The 9428-nt window shown below is 38.2% G+C and overlaps 1 protein-coding gene and 1 long non-coding RNA gene across 4 annotated transcripts; one reads left to right on the forward strand and one right to left on the reverse strand.

Annotated features, from left to right (window-relative positions):
• Window positions 1-558: 558 nt before the first annotated feature.
• Window positions 559-7690, reverse strand: LOC149046614 (uncharacterized). Of its 3 annotated transcripts, none has more exons than XM_089205166.1 (11): window positions 7092-7690; window positions 5764-5872; window positions 5179-5292; window positions 4861-4906; window positions 3546-4447; window positions 3374-3466; window positions 3199-3291; window positions 2690-2863; window positions 1961-2058; window positions 1607-1737; window positions 559-1300 (listed from the first exon to the last, which is right to left on the reverse strand). In XM_089205166.1, the coding sequence occupies exons 1-11, from the start codon at window positions 7553-7555 to the stop codon at window positions 1140-1142; spliced, it is 2385 nt and encodes a 794-aa protein (XP_089061292.1). In that variant the 5' UTR covers window positions 7556-7690; the 3' UTR covers window positions 559-1139. The 3 variants fall into 3 exon arrangements, with proteins under 3 accessions (XP_089061292.1, XP_089061293.1, XP_089061294.1); XM_089205167.1 differs by having other exon boundaries at window positions 1000-1300; window positions 1607-1731; XM_089205168.1 differs by lacking the exon at window positions 7092-7690 and having other exon boundaries at window positions 1000-1300; window positions 5179-5264; window positions 5764-5796.
• Window positions 1307-2062, forward strand: LOC149046615 (uncharacterized). Its single transcript, XR_016186233.1, has 3 exons — window positions 1307-1446; window positions 1621-1702; window positions 1929-2062. It is a non-coding gene; the product is annotated as an uncharacterized LOC149046615 (long non-coding RNA).
• Window positions 7691-9428: the final 1738 nt, after the last annotated feature.

Below are 9428 nucleotides of genomic sequence, written 5' to 3' on the forward strand. Positions count from 1 at the left end.
CTTTTTGTGAACACCAGCTGAATAATAACCAACACCAATAGTAACAACCTGTCTTCGTTCGAAGTCTGATGTTTCAATTAAAAAACTGACCAAAGAAACTTTTTACCCTAACGCAAGAAATTGAATTTCAAAACACTTTAACCACGAATAAGGAGAAAGGAACAAGCTGGGTACGATCAGAGGTTGTCAACTGTAATATTTTTTCTTACATTTCAGTCTGCAATGGACTTAGTTTTTCTACGGTTAACTTTTACTTTTCACTTAAATCTTAATTAGGGACAGTTTATTTTTCCATCTTATTCTTGTTACACTTTTCAGGTAAGGAATACGCTGGTCTAGATATTGACTCTAAACAACCTTATTTAGGAGCCTGAACAAGGAGCCTTCCTCTCTCTTCCCCTCACCCTCCCTGTCCTCCCTGCTCTCCCTACCCTCCCTACCCTCCCGGCCCTCCCTACCCTCCCTGTCCTCCCGGCCCTCCCTACCCTCCCTACCCTTCCTACCCTCCCGGCCCACCCTACCCTCCCTTCCCTCCCTACCTTCCCTACCCTCCTGTCCTTCGGCTCATTTTCTCATGGTTGAAAATTAGTTTCAGGCATAATTAAGACTGCGAACATGACCACACTAGTTCTTCAAAACCAAGAATGTCCTAATACACGAAGCTATAGTCTGTGAAAACTTTCGCTTGTCAGCGATTGATCTAAACGGTTCACATTATTTGTTCCGAGATGTGAACAGTTTTCCAAGCAAAATTTGAGCTATCAATAGAAAAGAAGAAAATCTAAAAAATATTGAACATCGAAAGACTCATTTTCAATTAAGATAATACACTATTATTATTACTAAACATACAAGATCACTATTTATCTAAAATTTTGGATAAGCGGACTCTTGTTCATCTCGGTGCGAGAAGTTATTACGACTTATCTCCTTTTATTTTACGGAATTCTACGATCGCAAAACTTTTCATGAGAAAGAGTTTTTCCTAAAATCTAAACAAGAACAGATAGAAATGAACTTTACAATCTCTTAAAATGAAACAGTTATGAGTCGTATAGGCCGAAACCGTGGGCATGTCTGTGCAATGACCTCTTAGTGGGTCGACAGAACCTCCACACATAATGCAATTTTCAAAGAATTCAAAGTTTTGAGTCCTCAGAACAAGAATCCACCACCATGATGGAGGTATTGTGACTATCATCCAAGTTGTGGTTTGACGTTGCTATGACTCCCGATGGACATTGGTTAACTTGAACATCAAACGACGATTGGCCGTGTAGGGTCTCAACATCTTCTGAAACTAGAAGAAAAAATTGACAGAAGAAGTTTTCGTCGACAACAAAGACAACCACCTGTAATACTGACTAACAAACCTGAAGCTCTAAGTTTAACACCGTCTTATTAACTGAGCGTGGCACTACTACATAGACGCACACCTATCACGAGGTAAATGCATTTACACAGGCTTGTATTATTTGGTAAGATTACCACTTTACACAAAAGAACGCTTAACATCATTGCGTCAGAGTGTAATTCAGAGTATTTGCAGTTATTCTCCATACGTTACCCAAGTTATAGAAGTCTAACAGCTTGACAATGTACTTACCTTCACTTTTGCAGATAAAGTTAGATGGTTGGAAAAACAAAACCAGCAAGAATCCCACCAGGGTTAATACTCCAGGCGCCATTACAAACACATGCCGTAAGTAGTTGCTAACCGCTTCATTTGAGCTGGTTCTAAATTGAATAAAGGAATTGAGGAGTTTACTAAATCGTGCATAATTTTAAAACAGTCATTACTATTTCAAATAGTCAAGGATGGCCTGGTCAAGCTGGTAAAGACAAACCTGCTGAATATACGTTTCGAGTTTTAACAAATCGGCTGGTCATCTAAACGCTTTAAATACCATGTTTCTTGTTCCTTCTAGGGTAAATTACAAGAAAGATTTGATAGACCAACCTTTCTTCTGGATAAAATTCCTGTATACCAATGATAAGTACACCGCCTGAGATTCTGGCGAGTACAATGATAATGGAAAACACTGATCCACTGGTTTCCTGACAGGAAATCACCGTATTAAATCATTGATCTCAGATGGGAAACCAACATTAGTACTATTATTAACGTAACTTTTAACTCCTTACCCCTAAGACCAACAGGTCTAATTTCTCCTCACACTGTCACTACTGAATTAAACATGTACGTCAAGAGAGAAAAAGGTAAATGATGGCCAATCAAAATAAAGGTCTTGATTGTTAGAAAAGTTTTCCTTTTTATAGTATCATGGTAAATTTATAAGAGCACTATAAAAAATATGCACACTAATCATGGTTTTAATCAAGTTTCGAAACTAGTCCGCGAATGAAACGGTTCTTTTTCATTACCCTCTGAGATTGGCCTTAAAAACTTGCAACAATCTCTCAACCGATCAGATGTAACTCAAAATTTCCCAAACCTCAGGCAGTCTAACCGTATTTCACTTCAAATTCTCAGTAGCTACTTGTGAGATTTAATTTCGTTCTGACAGAGTTGTGATTAGCTTGGATTTTTTTTTGCGACATTCAAAAGAACTTTCATGTCATTTCAATTTCAAAAATGGCTGGTTGGAAATGCACTGTAACTGAACTGATCAGATTTTGCGACTTAGCCTTTCCTCGAAACCATTCAAACTTGTTTCAAAACACTAACCCTATTTTCCCCGATCACCTCGGTGATGAAGACCAGTGCCATGACGTACATAATGGACAGACCACTTCCCATCATAACCACAGGTGCATAAGTTGATTGTCTGGTGGAGAGGGTTTGAAAATAGCTCCAAACAGCGCCACCCATCACTAATAAGCTTGCCAGAAGGTAGCTCCGCTATGATGTGCATATCAACGACAGTATGAAAGTTACTAAGACTAATTAAACAAATAAATTTGTTCTGGGTTCTGTAACAAGCAAGACACAAAGAAAATATCTAAGAATCATTTGAGGAATCGAACTTCTGACTATCGTAACTTGAGAAAAGATGGTTTATTTGTCGAGTTAAGTTAAATAAAGCCATTGAGATGATCGATGATCTATTGCCTGTCCCTCTCAGTCAATCATTATCATCAACAAGTAGATAAGCCGACGTTTGGTGCAATCAATGTATCTCCCCTATCACAAAATTGGAGTGACCAGCCAGAAGAAGTTGTTAATCTAGATCTTACCTTACTTCCAATTTTCCTTTTAAATTTCTTACACGTTGAACTCGCTAGAGAGCCACTGGTTAGGAGGACGAGTGGAAAATAAGCCGTAGCTGCCTGATTCAGGACAAAAATACGATGAGATTACATGATTATCAATAAGTTTGAAAACAACTGAGCACATCAAATTGAACTATACCTTGGGGAATGATAATCTCTCTGTGAGGAATAGCGGTAAATATCTGTATACAGAGTCCTGCGCAAGGCGTGTACATGTCGAGATAACGGCTACCTGAAAATTAAAACACGCGAAAAACATCACAGGGAGTCAACTAAATCAACAAACAAGGATACTTAGAACAAGGGTTTACCATGTACAAGTTTGGATCTTTTAGCCAGTGTTTGATTCCTTTTGGACGTCTTCCCTCAGATATAGAACTTGTCGATTGAACAGGGAGACCATGAAGATCAGGGTTATCCGCTGAAGTTAACGAATTATTTGTGTCATCGCAACCTTCTATTCTTTCGATTTTTCTGACGTGCTGTTTTGGAAAATCTTGCGTACTTTCATCCAGACTCGTTTTGTTGTTAGACGTGTGATCGAGATTAAACCTCTGTCGTTCTGTTCCGTTCATTGACGGCATTTCCAGAAACCCAGAAGGATCGAAAGTCACAGACTTTCTTTCCTTCCTAACTGATGTACCGCAAATGCTTTCCTTCCTATCATCATCACCTCCATCATCTTCAAATCCAGAGTTAGAGAGACCAAATTTACAATCATCCGGAAAAAGCACCATTCCATGTTTTCTTTGCCTAAATACGGTACAAAAAGAAGTCTTGGGAGCCGCGCTTTTGGTCATTTTCCACATATCTTTATCAGTAGTGTTTTTGATCTCTTCTTGCCTGGCGTTCCACGACTCTTCATCAGTTGCATGATCATCGTCTATACCGTCCATTGTATCTTGGTTTTCCATGGCACCAACACATATTGGTTGTTTGTGCTCTTCGTGTTGCAATCTCAATAGGATGTCGTCAAAATCAAGCGTTCGTAGACTCTTCTTGCGTTCACTATCAAGATGCTGTACTTCTAGATCAGTTTTCCCGTCGGCAAACATAGCAACAGCAAACTTCTGCAGAAGACTTCGTTTCCTGATACGCAATTCACCGCTTTTGGTTTCTCCACATCCGTTCATCTCACTTCGATATTCTTCATATTCAGTTGAAGCCATAACCATGTCAGTAAACTTAAAAGCAAGACTGGTCCGTCTAGAATCTTGAGAAAAAAACAAAACAAGGAATTAACGAACGTCTAATCTTCTAATCACTAATCTTAATCTCCAATTGATATGCGCTTCTTAACTAGATATTTTGCTTTAAAGAGGACGTTGTCTAAACATTTCAAGCAAAACTGGTGCTGTCTTTAGATAGGACCACCTGTATCAAACTTGCGGCATGCCTGCACACAGTCATGGCTAATAGATTCTCAAAAATATCGAGGCAACAATATCCTAGATTTTAAGGAGCTCCATGCAAAAATAAGACCTATCTCCCTTGAGATAAAGACGAGTAGCATTTTTCATTTTTGCAGTTCAGTTTGATGTAGGAGAGGACGTTAGATATGCAATTTTAATAGAAACAACGACGGCTTTTAAAATAATACACCAAAGTACATATCCATAGACTTACTTGCATTTTCAGGTCCAAACTCTTCAATGAATTTTCCAGGAGCTTTCTGCAAAATAACGGGAAAGTGGCCAGAGTAAATTACGGATTGCTTTAAATAATGTGTAGACCATACCTCTATCCCTCTGGTCACGCTATGTAACTTCAAGACCCGTTCAGATTAATAGACCTCTTGTAGATAAATCAAATGAAGAACGAAGAAACAATCGTGCAAGCGCGCCTCTATTAGTTCCATGGTGTTGTCTGTCCTCCTAACACAAAAATAAGCTTTTGCATGACCTTTATTTGAAACGGAAATATCTTTTTTGCTTCCTGTCTTACCGTAAGATCCGTTGTGGCACTTTCTCTACTCTGACATTTCTGAGGTTCCTTTGTACCAATGTGGAAGATGGCTGCAAAGAAGAGTCCTGTTCCAGTAGTAATCCACGAGAGGTACTGTTTAGAAAAGAATTAATCAACTAAGATTTTAACCCTTTAACTCCCAGAAATGATTAACTTGTAACCTCTCCTTGTAGTAAACATCCATTCTCCAGCCAACAGCTGATGAGAATAGTCGTACTTATCAGATAGAAGTTTTTATCTTGATCTAACACTAAATTCTCAAAATTAATTCACAAGGAAATGCAAAGCAGCTTCAGGAGAGAATCGACAGTCAGCTCTTGAAAGTTGCAAGGTTAAGGACAAAAAAGTTGCAAGGTTAAGGACAAAAAAAAAGATTTTTAATGCCTGCAGAGATGTGTGGAAGGAGGCTAAAAGGCTGACAGGCAGCGCAGGGAGAGAAAACCAAATTTCTCCGACCCGTTTTTTAATTGCGTTTTTTTCTTTTTTTAATTTCATTGTATTGAGCTTCCGCCTGTTTGTCAAAGCATATCGTAGAATAGAACTATCAACGAAACTGTTGCTTACCACAAAATCTAGAAGGCTCTGGGGTCCCAGAGTATCGCTATTGTCTTGTCCAAAAAGGCCCCAGGCGATCACGTATATGTAAATACCACTTAGGAAGCTGAACATTGTCCTTTTGAACAAGAAAAAGAGAAGAATAAGGAAAATTGTTCTTAGATGTCACGTTTATTTCTACAGGATAAGTTAAGAAAAAACGGCCTCAGAGTGTCCGTGCTTGAGTTGAGTTATATAAAAGTTATACATGTGATTTATACAAGTATGTTTAAAATAAATACGATTGCCGTATGAACTATGTGTCTTAAAAGAAGTCTCTTGAAGCAAAATTCATGGCACTAATGTACATTCTCGACGGATTCAGTTACAGTTGTAATAAAGAAAATTTATCTCAACAGTGCTCAAACAAATGTTGTACACCGAGATCAAGAAGATGTACTAGACAATTGGAAGCCACCCACTATGATTTCTATTAAAAAAAAATACAGCGGTGAAAGAAAAAAGGAATGATAATTCTCATTAAAACTGTTATCAAAAGGTGCCAAGATTTTTGCCCGCCAGGATTCTTTGAAAGAAAAATTTTAACTGAAAAATTAAGCTGCCGGCAGACGTCTTTGAATAAATTTCCTACTGCGCACAGTAGCTGTTCTCTTGTCTGCATTAGTTGGATAAAGATTCAACATAATTATCTTGAATCATGTACAAGTTAACTTGATGCTGTGCTTAATTAAATGCAACCTCAAAAGTAAATCCCTGCGTAATTGACCGCTTGAAACTTCATAGGGTCCTAGAATTGAAGCAATTGACACGAAACCGGAAGCCTCACACAGGAATACAAGTTGCAGTCCATTATGGCCAGTAAAGTCAATCAACGGCTGAATGTATGATAGAAACTGATGAATCTGTACGAAACTTAATTTCACATGTGTGTGAGCAAATAAAATGGAGGTCTGAGCAGACTTGCGCATAGGTAGAAGGTTTTTCATTAAATTATTGTTATTTCTTATGACTTTTACGAAGCAAGAAGCAATGTTACTTTAGGCAACCGATTTACGCTTCCATTAGTGTTGCAATGAAAAGTAACTTCAGGAGAGACTGATTATGAAATAAAAAAACTTTGCGTCATCATCTGATTAGCAAAATTATCACATAATGACGTGCTTCCGTTTTATTATACATGAAAGATAATCTGTTTGTTTTAGGTGATAAAAACGCAAAATTGTGCGGATGGCGACCTAAACTATGCGTCTGTCCTCCAGTAGATCTTTGGTAAGAGCCAAACAAAATGGGTGAACAGTTTACTTTAATTTAATATAATACTTTTCAAAATAGCAAACCTGATGGCGCTGAGATCTGTTAGTTCTTCAGCCGACACAGCTGAAGTTGTGATGAAAGCCAGGTGATTTATCTCCACCACGCTGAAACACAGGTTATACAGTGAGTACAAGAAACCGTAATAGACGGTGGGAAGCCAAGTTTGATGACTTCCACTACAGAGAATGCAACGGTTGACGCAGAGAGGAACTACGATTCCCATAAATACCGTTGCCACAAGATGCCAAGATTTTCGCATTCCAATTTTCCGTGAAAGAAAGGGTACTTTAACCATATCGCCGAGGTAACCAGAGATTACTGAAGTCAACCCGTCTACAATTTGTCCAATGAGTATTATAAGTCCAGTGTCTGCAGCTGAAAGTTCCACTACCTCCATGAAAAACAGAAGAGCAAATGAAAACATCCACTTGCAAAGGTCATTGAATATACTTCCCGCTGCACACAGTAACATTTCTCTTGTGCGCATTGTAAAATCGAGTCTCCTTGGTTTGGACACGCAAACTCTCTGTCTCTCCCTCACTTAAGAATGCTTCGATTCTATGGGAGGCCGATTTCTTCCACTTTTATATGGGTGTGTGATGAATGGTCAGTATAACTGCCAAGAAAAACTGATGATTGATGATAAGTAGACTAATTATTGAAATTTCTATGATTGAAAGGACGTTGATTGAGAAACATTGATGGAAAGTCTCGTTCAAGGCCACCTCCCATGACCTACATTTGGCCCATTATTAAGTAGTGCTTTTAAAACATTGACATTGGAAATGAGTTTACCATCTCTTTGGAAGAATAAATATGAACTGAATAACCTCCTTCGAACAAGGAGTCATCGTTACTTGGATATCCAAGTAACATGCATATGTTTATATAGTCAGTGAACTGACCCTACGTACTTGAAAGTGCAGAAACTAAAATGTTCACCATAATTACAGGCTCAAACGCGACTGATATTGGCTTGTTTTGAGTCATTTATCCAAATTAGAATAATTTAGAGTTGTGGATTGCAAAAGCAATTATTTGAAGTGAAATGCAGTTTCAAACTCTCTGTTCACTTTCAACTTTCTTTCATATGCTGGCAATTTACTCTCAAGCAAGTCATTGCACTAGTTCTTTCTTGAAAGAAAATTTTTAGACAAGGTAGTTCTATTCGAGAAACCATTGTCTGAGGTCTCCATCAGTAAAAATACTGCCGTCTCAGAACTAAAACATCCCGTAACCATCAACGTAACTGTACCATAACCTTGTGTATGGTCTATGCCACAAAACCCACGCATATCATATATCTGAAAATAAATTATTAGAATAGTTTTTTGTCATCAGAAAACGAATGTACCGCAGCGACGGAAGAGTTTTGGTTTGCACCTAATCACACCTTTTGCGTTGCTTTGTGTCGGAGAGAAGCTGAGGAAGTGGAACATCAAACAATAATTGATCTGCTTGAGGCTCAACATCCTTTGTGTCTCCACAGGAGCAATGGCACTCGTAAAGACTATACATTGGAAGGCATACAACAATACATGAAATAACACTCCAAACCTACTTTCAAAAGCATAGGAAATAGAACGAAAAGCAGAGAAAGTCTTTGCGTGGGTATACGGTATCTTGGTTTAAAAGAATAAATTTTTGTGACCATTCGCTTGGAGAGGAGTCTGTGTATACACAGTCATTCTGCGTAATTACCATTATGCTACACAGGCATGTAAATTTAGATATAAATCAACGTTGTTACCTTTCGTTTGGAAGCAAACTTTTGACGGTTGGAGAAGCAAAACTAGTAGGAATACCACAAAACAGAATACTTCAGACGCCATTGCTGACACATTTTGCACGTTGTTGCCAACAACCTCGTTTGAGCTAATTTGAATCGAGAGTAGGGAATTGGGTACATCAGAACATGGTAGATTTAAAAAAGTTTAAAGTAGTAGAAAAAAATTGTAAAGGTGAACTCGAGCCAAGAGGGCATTTTTCTGTGCAAAGTGAACATGAAATTGAATTCATATTTCGAGTCCTCAAAAATTCAATAAATTTGCATCGTAGCCTTCAATTTTTAACTTCAGTAATGGCCAAACTAAAAGAGACTCTTCGAGGTTCGAGGTCTCTAAGCAAAATCTTTCTAGAAATCTCTTTAGAAACAAGAGCGCTATGTAAATTGACGGTAAAAACGAAAGCTCGATTGGAAAGTGTCTTTTCAGTGGCCTGCACTCGAAAAATAGCTAAGGCAAGACAACTTTCTGAGCTATCTATGCGATGTACCAGTGTTGTAACAAATAAGAAATGTGGAAAAGTATATGTTTGTTTTCAGTAATTGAGCTGTAAGTTCACTCTAAGTTTTGTCAGAT

This window comes from Pocillopora damicornis, chromosome 4 (genome assembly GCF_964200805.1).
Source record: "Pocillopora damicornis chromosome 4, jaPocDami1.2, whole genome shotgun sequence".
NCBI classification, from domain to species: Eukaryota; Metazoa; Cnidaria; class Anthozoa; order Scleractinia; family Pocilloporidae; genus Pocillopora; species Pocillopora damicornis.

Excerpts from the sequence above, each read along its gene's own strand:
- LOC149046614 (XM_089205166.1), bottom strand. The coding sequence starts at position 7,555 with ATGCGCACAAGAGAAATGTTACTGTGTGCAGCGGGAAGTATATTCAAT. Across the intron at positions 5,293-5,763 it reads AGAGCCTTCTAGATTTTGTG|TACCTCTCGTGGATTACTAC; the intron begins GTAAGCAACAGT and ends TTTTCTAAACAG. Across the intron at positions 3,467-3,545 it reads AAGATCCAAACTTGTACATG|GTAGCCGTTATCTCGACATG; the intron begins GTAAACCCTTGT and ends TTTAATTTTCAG.